The sequence below is a fragment of the Amphiprion ocellaris genome, chromosome 8 (assembly GCF_022539595.1).
Source record: "Amphiprion ocellaris isolate individual 3 ecotype Okinawa chromosome 8, ASM2253959v1, whole genome shotgun sequence".
Taxonomy (NCBI): Eukaryota; Metazoa; Chordata; class Actinopteri; family Pomacentridae; genus Amphiprion; species Amphiprion ocellaris.
Genome location: NC_072773.1, coordinates 33,913,029 through 33,928,634, shown reverse-complemented (window position 1 = coordinate 33,928,634; position 15,606 = coordinate 33,913,029). Strand labels below are relative to the sequence as shown.

The 15,606-nt window shown below is 37.1% G+C and overlaps 1 protein-coding gene across 16 annotated transcripts in view; it reads right to left on the bottom strand.

Annotated features, from left to right (window-relative positions):
- Positions 1–11,094: 11,094 nt before the first annotated feature.
- The window catches only part of kif1b (kinesin family member 1B), a 63,587-nt gene continuing 59,075 nt past the window's right edge, over positions 11,095–15,606 (bottom strand). For all 16 annotated transcript variants that reach the window (XM_035951447.2, XM_035951455.2, XM_035951450.2 and 13 more), the window contains one exon: positions 11,095–14,201. In XM_035951447.2, the coding sequence (XP_035807340.2) occupies positions 14,159–14,201 (43 nt within the window). In that variant the 3' untranslated portion in view covers positions 11,095–14,158. The remainder of the gene's footprint in view (positions 14,202–15,606) is intronic.

Here is a 15,606-nt window from a genome sequence, read left to right as displayed (position 1 = left end):
CAGCTGAAAACAAAATACCGAAATAAACTGAACATTGAGCATGACCTCAGAGTTGCTTTATCATGCATACAGCCAGATTTTGAGACTCTTGTAAAGGCCAAAAAGCATCCTCAGCTAGGCCATTAGAACTTCATGTAGTTCTGCAGTACTTTTATTGTGACTTGTGACTTTTGTTTATTTGTAAGTGCTTAAAAACACACTTTTCTTTCAATATTGCACACTATTTTTTTCCACAAATATTGGCTTTCAAATATAGTTAAGCCCTTTGAAAAATGTTTTATTGTGTTTACATTTTGAGATTGATCAGAACATTAAGCATTTCTTCACTTTAATAATTTGTTGAATGCACTTCATCAGTTTTCATGTTTTGGACTCTTTTGCACATATTTCTATACATAGTTTCTCCAGCTACAACAGCAATGTTGCAGACTTGTGCAGTATTATGAGAAGCTACTGGTTTTGTTGAATTGCACTTTTTTTGTAGAAAAAAAATGCACTTTTATATATCCTGAGAACTACTTGAGGCTATTGTTCTACTTGTTTCAAAGTCCTCAGTACTTGAATTAGTATTGCTGCTTGATTTTGAGTTGTTGTGAAGTACTTGAGTTCAGGTTTAAAAGTTTTGTCTTCGAACGCTCAATCAATAAATTGTTGATTTTTGGAGAAATATTGTTTGGGTCACGACTTGTCATTTCAGTTTTATGGTGGGTCCCAGGCCCAGACCAGTTGAGAACCACTGCTGTAGAGTACAGACCACATCAGCATGATTATAAGCATCCTCTGGTAAATTAACAACCAGATACTGATGTCTCTCACCATATGGACTTCAGGAGATGACTGGGGGATGATAAACTGTGACCTACTGGTTGGATTCTCTCTGTTCTCATGTTTCTTACATGTTTGTCCCCTGACAGCCGGGTCATAATGTTTTTTGAGCAACACACCATACTATGACGTTTTTACAATGATGGTTCTACTATGGAACCAGTTTGACATGTTCAGGCGTTCTTTGTGTGAAAACTCAGAGATTTCAGGGATCAGAAGGTGGTTTTCAACTTTCTTTGTTAACTTTCTGCTTCAACTTTAAACTAAATTTCCTTCACTAACCCCGCCCTCTGGACTTCCAGTAAGCTGTGTTCCTATTGGCTGTCCAGGTGGCTGTGTTCCTATTGGCTGTCCAGGTGGCTGCTTGGTGTTATCAGGAACACCTGAGCAGCTCAGTGTCTTCCTGCTTTATTTAGCTGCAGTCAAACATTTCCTCTGTTTCTATTCACCACTGAGGTTTGGCTCCGTTTCTTTAGTGTGTTCTTTAGGCGTTGGCTTGCAGCTTCCAGCAGTAAAATAGACTTTAATGTGTTTCTTGGTGTGTTTTAGGGCTTTCTACTGGATAGTTGTCTTGGTAAATGAGGTTCTTTAGCCACAGTTAGCACATGGTGCTAATGTGTGCAGTGATTAGTGGATTTGGTGCAGCTGAGTTGTGTCTTTATCTTGGCTGTAGTGAGTCTTTAGAGGTTTTTGGTCAGACACATTCTGTATTCTTGTTTGAGAATCAGCGTTGGTTGTCCAGAAGGTAAGAGTTCCTGTCCTGATTCTCTGCTCTCAGAGGTTCTCTGGTAGGCTGCAGGAGACTTTAGCGTTTGGGTTGTACTAGTTTGGTTTTTGTATGGTTTCATTTGGACGACTATCTTGAGGCCCCTCCATGTGGTTTAGTGAGGTTTTCTGCAACAGTTCTACAAAGCAACCTGCAGCAGAAGAGACTTTGAGAGTTTTTAGGAAGTTCTGGAGAGCAGACTTTAGAGCAGCAGAAACAGTTGTCAGCAGTTTGAGCAGGAGAAGGTGAGCTTCAGAGTAGAAATGAGACAGAAACCTTCTTGACCCGTGTGGTGAGGTCCTGTACCAAGAGTTTGAGCAGGTTGTGAAGAGTCTGTAGTTCTTTGGTCTGAAAGCACAAGAAGAGTCGACTCATTAAAGGAGAAAACAGGAGATATTGTTGGTTCTTCTGTCGCTCTGCAGTTTCCTTAGACTGAATATCAAGTTTATGTTTTAAATGATTTCCCATGTGAGCCCAAGAAGACTTCAATAAACTCCCTCCATCCCCTGGACACAACAGATTTTATGATGTTAAATGTTTTTATTTTGTTTGTTTGTTTTTGAGTTTTAATTATAGTTTTAGCATAGTTTTTTCTCTTTGCTTGTTTAGTTTTGTCACCTGTGTGAAAGGTGCTAAACAAATAAAGTTGCATTGATAAACTGAATAATTGACTAACTCATGATTGTGACAACAGAAGTATTTTCATTGTGATTTAAGGGTTTGTTTCATTTTTAAGGTTGGGGTTAAAATCTTGACAGAAAAAAAAGCTTAAAGAAATAAACTACAGTAAAAAAAGCAATTAAATCAAAGGAAAAAAAACATTTAATATAATAAAACTTTAAAAAAGAAAATTAAACATTAAATACAATTAAATTGTCTTAGACAAAATATTTAATTAGATAATTAAATAGAAGATACAAAGCATGAAATTATGAAATTAAACAAAAATTTTTAAACAAAATATTAAACATTAAAGATGAAATATTTTAGATAATTAAACATTTAAAAAATACAATTAAACAAGAATATTACACATTTAGAAAAATACAAAACATTTAATTAGATTATTAAACCTTTAAAAGTCAAAACATTTAATTAAAAAATTAAATGTTTAATTAGAAAATTAAATCTTAAAGACAATAAAACTTTAAATAGGAATTAAACAGAAAATACAATGAAGCATTAAAAAAGAAAATTAAACATTAAAAGGTGGTAAAACATTTAAAAAGAAAAACCTTAAAGATTTAATCGAAAAATTAAACATTGGGAAATAAAGGAAAATTTTAAACAAGCCGATAAAACATTTGGAAAAAACAACAATTAAACATTAAAAAGACAAAACATTTCGAAATCAGATCAGACATTAGAACAGAATAAAAGGTGAGAAAAGAGCAAAACTAAATATTTAAGAAGAATCAAACTAAAGATAAAACCTTTGAAAAGGCACCAGTTAAACTTTAGAAGATCAAATTAAACAGAAGAAACAATAAAATGATCAAAAGAACAAAAGCAGATAAAGTCCTTAAAGCGTTTTCTAGTCTGAAATGAAAACATCAAGTTGTTTCTTCAAACATTTCCTCTTTCTATGTTCTTGGTTTAATTGTGGACAGATTTACTAAGAACTCATTTCAGAAAACTGCTTTCCAGATAAAGTCTACTAGTAGTTGAAGGCATCGATCAAACTAATGTTACCTTCTGATCTCCACAAACTTTAGTGTTCAGTGAAGAGAATCAAAGTTTGTTGATGATTTCTAAAAAACCCACAGGTGAAGGTCTGAGAAGAACTCAGATGGATGATCAAAATGTGAAATCAAGACTCATGGTCACAAGTTTTAAGGCTTCTGTTAACCAGAAAGTTCAAACTAACAGAGAAGTACTGAGAAACTTTTAAAACTTCAGTCCTCAGACTGTCTAAAGGTTCAAACTAACAGAGAACTACTCAGGAACTGAGAAAATTTCAGTCCTCAGACTGTCTGAAGGTTCAAACTAACAGAGAACTACTCAAGAACTTAGAAAATTTCAGTCCTCAGACTGTCTGAAGGTTCAAACTAACAGAGAACTACTCAGGAACTTAGAAGATATCAGTCCTTGGACTGTCTGAAAGTTCAGTCTAACAGAGAACTACTGTGGGACTTAGAAAATTTCAGCCCTCAGACTGTGTGAAAGCTCAGGTCCTGAGGACTCGGGAGGTGTGGAGGCTTTGTAAAGTCTTGGAACTGAGGGTTCAACCCACCAGCACAAAGGCCGAAGTCCAACCTCCTGAGAAAAATGGTCGAGTCGAGACTCAAGTTAAAAAAAAACTCGAAAACGACAAAAAATAGATGATAAATGCGCAAAAAAAAGAAGAATTAGTATCTGAGCGAATAGCTCAGGGGATAAGAAGACAGACTACGGACTGGAGGGTCGCAGGTTCAAGACCCGCCACCGGCCTTTAACTTTCTTTGTCTTTGTCAGAATTTAGAGAAAATTTAAGAAGTGTCTGGTCTTGAACCAGCAACCTGCAGCTCCATAGGCAAATCCTTAACTCACTGAGCTACAGATCAGATGAAAAGACATAAATTCGTCGTCCCTTTGGCATCGTAGTTCCTCAAGTGACCACATGGGTGGAGCCAAGGCGGAGTCTGGGTGGAGTCAGGGCGGAGAGTGGGCAGGGAGGGGGGTGGCGGCCTCCCCCCTCTACTCCCCCACCTACCCCCACCACCCACCACACCTTCCCCCGCCCCACGAGTTCTTCGAGTCTCGAGGAGTTCCTCGAGTCTCGACAGGTTTTCCCGAGTTTCTTGAGTTTCCACCAGGTCAGAGGCAGAACAAGTTGTCATGAAGAGGTGTTGAAGTCGGCCAGGATGGACTGACTTTTTACAGCGACTACAAGGAAGACCACTAGAAGAGCAGGTCTTTAACCACCATCCATAAAATCCATGGAGTCGCTCCACAGAAATGAAGGGAGGTCAACTTTTATCAACCTCCATCCACATGTTCAACTTCATATCTTTACTTGGACATTTTTAGCACCACAAACCTTCAGTATCACACTTTATAATCATTTATTAGGACTTTAATGGAATCCACCAGCAGATTTAGCTTTTGTTGAGAAATTTTATTCTTGTCGTCGTGGGACTGCAGTATTTAAAACTGTTCCTTCTATTTTACCTCATGTTTATTAGTTTTAGTGGAGAAACTTATTTTAGTTGTCCATTAGTCTCTTAAAAACCAAATAATAAATTGGATTAGTCAAGAGGTTTAAATTTCTTACTTTGTCATATTTGAAATATGACAAAAAAATACAACAATAAAGCATCTTGAGACAATTTGACCTGTAATTGGCGTTATATAAATAAAATTGAATTAAAATCGTATGTATCTTGTAATGTTGGAGTAATTCAGCCATATATGTTGGAAAACACATTTTCTTTGTCCATTAATCTGTTGATTGTTTTCTCCACTAATTCATTTCTTGTTTTGGTTTATAAAATGTCAAACCCAAATATATTCAGTTTACTGTCATAAAAACCAAAAAGATTTACATTCATGATGCAGGAATCAGGCAGTTTTTCACTTTTTATCTTAGTTTAGTCAGAAAGATAGTTGATAATGTCTGAATTGTTGCAGCTTGTGAGCCGTAGAAGGTTTTAATCTTTGGGGCCGAGTGTCAAAAAACATTTAGAAACCAACATCAACAAAACACTCAAAAAAGATTTGAACATCATTAAAGGGAAATCCAACTTTTGCATGACAATGTCTAATTAAAGGACATTTATTTCCAACGTAAATGTGTGATATTCATCCTCTGGAGCTTTCTCTTCACATCGTCTTCCACCTGGACTGGTTTGGTCGAGAGCATATGCAACAAACATTTGAAAAACTGCACTTTAACATCAATGAATGACACTGAAGTTTAATCTCTACATAAATGAGACTGAGTCTGGATGTGCTGCTCTGTCATTAACTCCTAAGTTTAGGGAAAGTTCAAACAGAAGAGGACAGTTCAGATCAGACTTGAGAATGAGCTTATTTTGAACAAACATCTCAGACTTTCTGAGCTTCAGCACCTCTAGCAAGATATTTTAACAACAAGCAACTCAAGAGATCCAGAAGTTGGAGAGTTGTCTTTAGCTGAGCCAAAGAACGTGGGATGCTGACCTAGCAAATATTTCAGACTTTTCTCTGTGAATTCTGGGAAATAATTTACTACTTAATGACAGAGCTACACATCTTAACTCAGTCTCATTAAAACAGACTCTAATTCAGTGTCATCCATCCATATTAAAGTGCACTTACCCAAAATGTTTGTTGCATGAGCTCCAACAAAACCTGTCCAGGTCGAAGGCCACTTTGACAAACAGGAAGTGGAAGATTCCAAGCAGATTTATAGAAGGGGGAACCGGACTGTACTAAGTTTGGTCGAGTATAGAGGGGTGTTTTGTGGGTTTTTAAGGCTGATAATGATTATTAGTGAGACATTTGGAGTAGATATTCATTTGCAGTAAATGAAAGTATTTAAAATCTTGGAGTTAAACTTAGAAGAACACAAACTCTAACAGAAAACTTTGTTGATACGTTTTTGTTTTGTTTACAGATGTTAAGTTAAAGGAGTTTTATTTGTGACGTATAACCAATCAAATCACTCCAGAAGACAGAGCGACCACAGGTAGATAAAGGTTCAGAGCCAAAGTAGCACCATTTTTAAATGTATTTATTACCGTAAATCAGTAAAAAATAAAATACTGATAATCAGTAAATCAGTCAGCCCACAATTACTACAATTCTACAATGTTTAAAAAATATTTAGTTTTTTTTGTTTAGTTTTTTTAGCGACATATAGGAATTCGAACAGTTTTAAAAGTTACTATACTTTTACTTGTACAAAGAAATTATTATTCTATGGCATGTTTTAGATGACATATTATACTCTGATGTTTTCTTGAATAACATACTATGTTGACAATATACTGCACTATGACATTTTTTGAACCATATATCATACATGACAATTTTATGCAACATCCTATCACTTTGCGCTTTTTGAACCACATAATAATCTATGTTTTCTTTTTTTTTCTTGCCAACATGCTGTACTATGTTATGTTTGCCCCCACTAGCTTAGCCTCGCTGTAGCACGCAGCTCAAAGGGGCGTGTCCTATCTACTCATTCATATCTATGAGAACAGCGGTGGCTGCACATAAGGACGCCTGACGTCGATTAGCTGCGTAAATACCATTATATACAGTCTATGGTAAATACGTATGTGAATCGCATCATTGGCTGCAGCAGCCAGTCACCGGTCACTCACTGACTCACATTGAAAAATAGCACAGAATGAATTGTTACGTGTTTATTTCATTTACAATTTAGGTTGGATTTTCTTTTTTGTGCGCAGCGCAGATTTTCTGTGCGCGGAGACCGTCAGTAGTGCGCAATTGCGCACGCGCGCAGCTTAGAGGGAACAGTGGTTTACACTGATGATAGAGTTTTGTACTGTAGTGTGGATATTGTACACTCAGATCCCTTTAAACTGCTTTTCTTAGGCACAAATTGCACTTAATAAACAATCTATTAACACAGATAAAACTACTAAGCACTAAACATCAAATTCCCCAGAGTCAGAAATATTAAGTATGACATCGTGGTTATCTACGTTGAGTCACGAGTATGTGGGGAATATGGATCAATAAGAAGCTGACATTTAAATATCAAATGTCCACACTAGTGGCCAAATTACAACAATAGAAAACCAAAACACTTTTTTTACACGGAATGAATCGTGCTTCCCACTGCGTTGTAGAAAGCTCCTCACTGTTGGAACGTTTCTGTCAGTGTTGGACAACGGTGACATTTTATACATGCAGCTGTGACTCTTAAGCCCTTTGACACTGGTAATCATTAAGATTCATTACTGGTGATAATCAACACTAATAGGTTAAGTGGCTCCTCTTCTCTGTCAGAACTGATAGACACTGGGTTTGACTATAGAGCACTTAGTAATTTTGTACTTCCTTAAATTACTTCATTGCTGTCTCTTACCAAACACACTCAAATCATTGGATTATGGTTCAGGTCCTGTCTGTTTTCACTGAGCTTGGAAAATCCAGTTTTACTCACCTGCAACCTGGAATAACCTGCAGAACGATCTTTAACTTGAATCAATTCAGGCTTCTATTTTATTCTTTTTTTTTCTTTTTCAACTTCCGGCAAACCTTGTTTCTGCTAATTTGCTTGTTTTTAAAATTTAATGCTCAAGTTAATGTTGAAACTTGACTAAATTACCCAACCGTATATAAAGTGGGTTCAACAGTAAAATGCGACACACACAGTGAATCATTAGTCTTATTTATCCAATTATGTTATTTATAATAACACAACAGTCACAGGAATCATTTCTTCGCAGAGCGAGTACTTTCGAAAACGCCGACGTGCATTTCACTGACGGTTTTAGACCAAAGAACACTAAAAAACAAAAGAAAACAAACAAAAGAAACAAAAAACTGTAATGCCTCGGCAGTTAGGGTGGCAACAAAAACAACCAATAAATTTAAAATAGGGTATATACAGTATTTTTCCATGATTAAATTATATTTTCTAGCCTTAATTTTTTGTCAGATCATGTGTATTTTAATGTTTAATGATGTTTGTTTACATGTTTAAATCAAATAACAATCATAGTCTATAATGATATATCACAAATGCTTATTGATGTTATAAACTGACAAAACTACTTAACATTTTTATTATGAAAATATTTCTCATTTTGAAATAAAATCTGTGTAAAATTACAAAATTTGTTTAATTGTCACAAATTCTGTCAATTTTTAGAAATATATTTAAAATATTCACGTGTTAATGTATGACTTGTATGTCAAAAAAATAAATCTTTTTTTTTAATGTGAATGTTATGGTAGTTTATGGTTGCAGGTTAGATGTGTAAATTCAGTTTATTGTTGTAACTTTGTTGATAGTTTGTATATTTAAAAAACAAATATGTAAAATAAAAAGGAACACTTCATGAAGTTCTTTACGCTGAATGTTTACTTGTGGAGTATTTTCTTATTTTTATTTACTAAAATGATCCGAGGCCTGATTTTTACAAAACTGAAATTTAAAGTGCTAAACACTGAATTAAATTTTGTGAATTAAAAGTTGACCAGATACAGCTTTACAAAAAATATGCAGGGTTAATATGAGTTTACTAAACAAAACATTCAAGTTAAAATGTGGACATTTCTTCAACAATATGCAGAATATCAGCAGGTACAATGAGATTTTGTGGTCAGTTGTGTTCTTTTACCTAATTTTGATGTTCTGTACAATCAAACTGTAGTAGTTTAATTACTGAAATTGTTGTACACGCCCCTGTTTATCTGAGTTAGTCATCACACTGAGAGCAATTTGTGCAACAAGAATCTAATCATTACTCTGTGCACACCTGGCATGACTGTGCTTAATTCAGTCTTATAAGCATTACGAAGCACGAAAAGTAAAAAAGAAGAAACAGTCCGTCTTTTCTACTACTGATCTTTAAATTCCCAGGCTTCTTTTCAGGCTGTGTGGGATTTCACGCTGTTAATAAACCGTGTCTAATTTCTTCTTCTAATTACTGGAAATCTGTGGCAGATCACAAGAAAGAGACTCAGCACTGAAAGAAGTTTAACGTCAGAACTTCTTATCACGAGACGCAGGAAGGAGGAGAGACTCTCAGGGATTAAAAACACTGCAGGAAGATTTCCCTTTATCCTGACCAATAAAAGGTCTGTTTAAACTGTTTCATCTGCCATGAAGTGCAACTGCCTGATGACTGTTCCTGAGGTCTGACAGCAGAGAAGAAGCAGCTTAAAAGAAATGACAACACAACGGCAGCTTATTAGAAAATACAGTTATGGAAAAAATGATCAGACCACCCTTGTTTTCTTTAGTTTCTTGTTCATTTTAATGCCTGGTACAACTAAAGGTACATTTGTTTGGACAAATATAATGATGACAACAAAAACAGCTCATAAGAGTTTAATTTAAAAGCTGATATCAGACATTTTCCATTGTTTTCTTGATAATAACCAAAATCACTTCAGATCTTCCATCAGTAGCTATGGCATTGTTCTGTCAAAAACAGCTTTTAGGGATTCCATGTTTTCTTTTCTGTCTATTTTAGTCGCATGATCCACACAGGAGTTAGTACTGATTCATAACCATTGTTTCTGATGACTTTAGTCATGCGTCTTGGCTGCTCTCCACCAGCTTCTGACATTGTTATGCTGTCACAGCAGCCCATTCCTGTTGCAGTAATTCAGACTAATTTGCTTTGTTTGGGGCTTGTGGTTCTCCATTTTGCATTTGATGATTCCACAGGTTTTCAGTTGGATTTAGATCTGGTGATTGAGCAACCAAGGCATGGTTCCAATGTTCTGGTTCTCCATCCAGGCTTTAACTGACCTTGTCTTGTTGGAAAATCCAGTCATTGGAGGCAGGAAAGAGTTTTTCAACTGATGGAAGAAGACTGTTTTCTAGAGTAGTCCCAAACATGACCTGGTTCATTTGCCCTGTTCCATCCAGACTGAAACTACCCCAGATGGTCACTGATCCACCCCCATGTTTTACTGTAGGGGCAGACAGTCTGGTTTGTAGCTTCTCCAGGCTTCCTCCTAACCAGTAATTTGGCAGGAGTGGACATCAACTGAAAACTGGATTCATCCCTGAAGAGAACCTTAGTCCAATCATCAACAGTCCAATCCTTGTGATCCCAGCAAAGAGTAACCAGCTTTCCTCTGTCTTTCCTTGATGAAGGGCTTCTTCCTGTCCTGTGTGACTTCAGACCAGCTTCAACAAGTCGGTTTCCAACTGTCCTTGTCCAACAAGTCCCATTTCTCCACAGTGTTCACTCATTTTTAAGGTCCCTGGAGGTCTGAGGACGATTCCTGACAGGAACAGATGAGCGACGGTCATCTGGTGGGTAGAAAGACGTTTCCTGACCAGCTAGCAGTTTGGTAGAACCATGTTGGGCTTGTTTTTTCTTGGTGGAATGAACGGCTGTCTTGGAGATCTTCAGTTTTTTCTCTACCTGTCTCTCACTCATGATGGCTGCCTTTGTGGCTTCACATAATTCTTTAGTTTAAGGCATTATGTGAGAACTGATAACTTCTGAGTTGTGCTACGGCTTGAATGTCAGCAGGAAACCACTCTAGACCTTTGCATGTGCTGCTGATGACATGAAATGTCCTCTTATGGACCCTGGAATACAATGAAGCTGAAGCATGTCAAAAAGGACATGAAGTATGATGGAATCAGCTGCATTTTTGTCGTGCTCATTGTATTCTTTAGGTAATGTACCTTTAGTGGTACCAGGCGTTGAAATGAACAAGAAATTGAAGAAAACGGTGGTCTGATCATTTTTTCCATGACTGTAAATAAGAAATTAGGGAAGTTACTTTATGAATAAGGAGTTTTCTTTAATTTCAATCATAGCATCTTATCTCTATCTACAAAGGAAAGAACAAATAGGCGTCACTTCTTCTGCTAATGCACAGTTTGCACTTTTTATTGTTGCCTCATTCACTAAACAGTTCAATGGTGCAAGATTACCATACACAGAATTAGGATATCTGCATGACACATCTATGCTATACAGCGAATGGATTATAATTATTACAAATACAGTAAACATATTTACATTTTAGTTCAAGCTCCATACAACACAGATATTTACAAAATAAGTATGAAAATGAAACCAGTATGACAAATAATGTACAGTGTTAATGTCATGTCTTTTTGTTTTCCTTTTCTTTTGGTGAACAAATCGGAAAAGGGAGTTAACTGATATTAATCGTCAGAAGGGGGAAGATGGAAAAATATCACGGCTAGTTAAAGGCATCAACGGAAACAAAAAATAAAGTGTTGAGGTGAAGAAAGACACAAACAATAGTATACTGTCGTTTTTAGATGTCGCTAGCTACTTTGTGTTATATTCCCTGATATTAGAAGAAATAAAATGCGTTAGAAACCACCTTTTTGTTGATGTGATAGAATTCTGACGGCTGGTTAGGATGAGTAAATATTCACTTTCCGATAAAGAGGAAGCACTAATGTAACCCACCTCCCGTTAGAAGGTGCAGTGGGTTACATTTTAGGTCTCTTTTTTTCCTTTTTTCAGTGATGAGAAAGAAAACAAACACACACATCTTTACATTCAACTCTCTCCCGGGCTGGAAGAGGCTGCCATGCCACCATTTGGTTCGTTATGAGCAGAACAACTAAACCGCACAGACTTTATTTGATCAGTTAGTTGAACCTTTTATTAATATGTGCAAAGAGCTGCAAACTAATATGTACATTGCAAACAATAAATACACAATCCAAAATAATATACCTCTGCAAATTAGTCACTGAGGGGAAAATGTGTGCTCTGATTCGGTGTTTTTCTGGAGGTTAATGTGAGGTATGTTGCACTTTGAGCTTTAATCAGTGCATAGATATTTGGTCTGGTTTTTTTTTCTTCTTCCAGACGAAACATTTGAACAGAAAATGGCGATAAAGCAGGTTTTTGTTTCACCGACCAGCAGGTTGGTTGACCTGAGGCCAGCGAGGTCCTACGATTTTATGTTCTTTTCAGCTCTGAGGTGAAAGTTTTCTGTCTTTACAATGAAGATAAGTCACCAAAAATTACGCTTTAACACTTGTAACCGGCAATAGGTGCCTCTGTTTCTACACTAAACCTTAATTTCCCTTTCTTACGACACAGTAGGCGCACTGCTGGTTGGCAGGCCAGAGTTTATGAACGCCCATCTGCACTTTTCTAACACGCATTTCCACCATTTGTAGAAGCGGAGGCACCAACTGCAGCACAGAGCAAACATTTTCGAGAACAGTACCAGAAATAAAACCTTTGAATATGTCGTCCCTTTAATATCACTTCTTTCTTTCAGCTATCATCCAGTGTAGCCCTGATATGTGCTCCTGTCTTTGTTCCTGATGACTCAACACATGCCATCTGCCTTTTAGTCCACTTTTGCTATAGATATGTGTTAATGTGCAAAATAAGGTTAAACACAAACTAAGAAATAAATGCCCTCTGTTGCATTTTGTATAAAACTTCACTGAGGAATGATTAAAAGAATAAGAGAGAAAAATGATAGTTAAAAAATAAAAGTCAACACGATGAGAGTTAGATGAGTTTCAATTCAAGAACGCAAATAGAAAAACGAACAACCTGCGGTGCTGCACTTCGTTTTGGAGGTTTTTAACCGACTGAATCTGGATCTGTCCTGCTTCGTTCTCTTTCTTGCTTCTTCCTCTGTTACGTCTCCAGTTTTTTATCAAGTGCGTGAAGGTTAAGTTAAACGTTAGCGCAGCTGTCTGGAGGTCTCGGCGTGTTAGTTAGGAATGTCTTAAACGAGCTAGCACACTGATCCCAGAACACACTGATCCCAGAACAGACTGTATGTACAAATGAACTTCTCTCTTTAGAGCGCTGTCCATCTTCCTCCTCTCAATTCTGTAATCTCCTTGAAAACCTGTTTTTTTTCTTCTTGAGATGAAAAAGCAAAACAACAGCGACAAATATCTACTCCTGCAGGAACAATCCGCAGAGATGTGAAATTATCTTCTTACATTTTTTGCTCGTTTTAGCGTGAATTTTCCATGTTGACACAAATGCAAGAGTGCGTACTCACTGACTAACTGACTGACACTGGCACTATTGGGGTTTTTTTGGAGTTATGTACACAGACTGAGGAGTGGGATCTAAATATCACAAAGAAATCCAGTCCTGCCCTCATGTCTCGCTGACAAATTTGGAGTTTTTGTTGAGGAGACGGTTCGGGGAGGGAGTCTGCTTCAGGAAGAGGCAGCGGCCGGATACAAATCTCATGATGAGAGGAAAAAAAATCCCTATAAATTTATTAGCAGCAATAGTTCATGTAGCAGAGCATAAACTAATACATCACTTGGAGATATTTGTACTTTTTCCCTTCATGATTTCAACAGTAAGCTCTCTGATTTGTTTCAATTTTTTCCAGTGATTAAAGTTGGTCTTCTCCTGAGGACTGCTGCAGTTAACATGCCAGCATATTATATATATATATATATATAAAAAAAAAAAAAAACAATAACCCAAAAATAAACGTTGTTTTGGGAGACAAGTAACACTGATATAGACATTTTTTTTCTACAGATGATTGGCAAACTGAAAATTAGTGGCCAGAAAGAACAGCTTCTGAAGAGTCGTGCACACACAAGTAGACTACTACAACATGCTACTAGTTAGGGAGTTCGGGAATGACGAGGAAGAGGGACGAAAATTAGACCCAAACATTGTCATAAAAACAAAAACACAAAAAGCTGAGGGGGAGGAAATAGAGAGGAGGAGAGCGAAGTCAGCAGAGGGTGGTGGAGGGGAAGGGGGAGGCAAATTTGTCTGGAACTGAAACTTTTTAGTCGCATGAAAGGAGACTTAAGCCACAAGTCTACTTACAAGAGAAAACCGTCAAGAATCACAATGATTAATAAGTGTTAACACTTGGTATGTTCAAAGGCTTTTCAGAAACAATGGAAGCCGTTGGTTTCCTGTGTGCCATTCGACTCACTCAGTTCTTCGGCAGGCCGCTGCGCCTCCTCGCCAGCTTAGATCTGTGGGGACAAAAAGATGTTACATCAGGATGACATGGAAATGTCACTTTTAAAGAATGTAGAGCTGCTGCAAGTTAAAGAGCCCATATTATGGATATTTACAGGTTCACAATAATTTTTTTATGGTCTATTAGAATGTGTTTACATTCATTAATATTAAAAAATAGGGTTTGAAGTAGGCATCCTTATTAATAAGGATTTCTATAACTGAATATGGACAGTAGAAATAGGAATGAAGATATTAGAGCCTCACATGATGCATAATGCTAGTCTCTGTTTACCATGAGATCTTTAACTTTTATTTAACCAGATAAAACCCACTGAGATCAGGATCTCTTTCACAAGGGTGACCTGGACAAGAGGTCAGCAGCAAACATCACAAAACAGTTACAAAGAGAGCAGAAGTTAAAATGTACAATTTTTAAGGTGCAAAGTGTTCTACAGTTAAAAGTGTGGGACCTGTAACACAGACAGCAAACACCAATTTAAAATGTAAAAACACAAGCGCTGTTCAATGGTCTCACGCTGTCTATCCCTCAGGATAGGACGGAATAAATTCAGACAGTTTCAGTTCAGTCTGTAGAGTATTCCATGCTGAGGGGGCTGCAAAGCTGAAAGCTCTTTTTCCAAATTCAGTCTTTAGACGAGGAACAGATAAAACAAGAGTAGTGCAGGAACGTAAGGCATAGTAGCTGTCTGGTCTTTGTAATAAAGTGCACAAATAAGGAGGAATTAAGCCTAAAAGAACCTTATAAATTAGAGTCAGCAAACTTGTGTATCTGTGTGCACTCAGGGAGAGATCGATGGATTGAGATTGAACAGTTTGTCTCTTGTGTTTACGTCTGCTGTTCTTCTCTATTTTATGATTCTTTCACTGTTCTATCACAGCTGTTGCCCAGTAAGGCCCGTATCTTAGTTATTTCTTATTGTTCTCCAGATTCTGTTTCTGAGAAATCCGTTTCTGTGTAATAACTTAGCTGCTAGCCATTAGTGAAACTTTAGCCACAGCGAAAGAAGCCAGAATCTATGCCTAGATAAATCCTGATTTGTGGCACTAACTGTGCTTCTTGTTCAGTTTTAGCTTCTGCTAGAGAGACGTGTCTGTCAGTTAGAGCAGATTGTTCTGTTGACTTTTGGAAGGATGCTGCAGAGTTCCAGATAGAGTTAGCCACGGGCTAAATGGCACAGCAAAATCCTGATAGTCGTAGTAAAGCACTGTCAGCAATAAGGGTTACTTGCTAACACTATAAAGTGAATTACTGGGAGCCTTTTCTGTGGAACAGGGAAACTGGGCACCGCTTGTGTAAGGATGTGGAGTTCATCACAACTTTAACAACATCTATTACCTGCTATTTCACCAGAACTGCCCTGTCCTTGTCTATAAACAGCAGCTTACAGTGGTGAT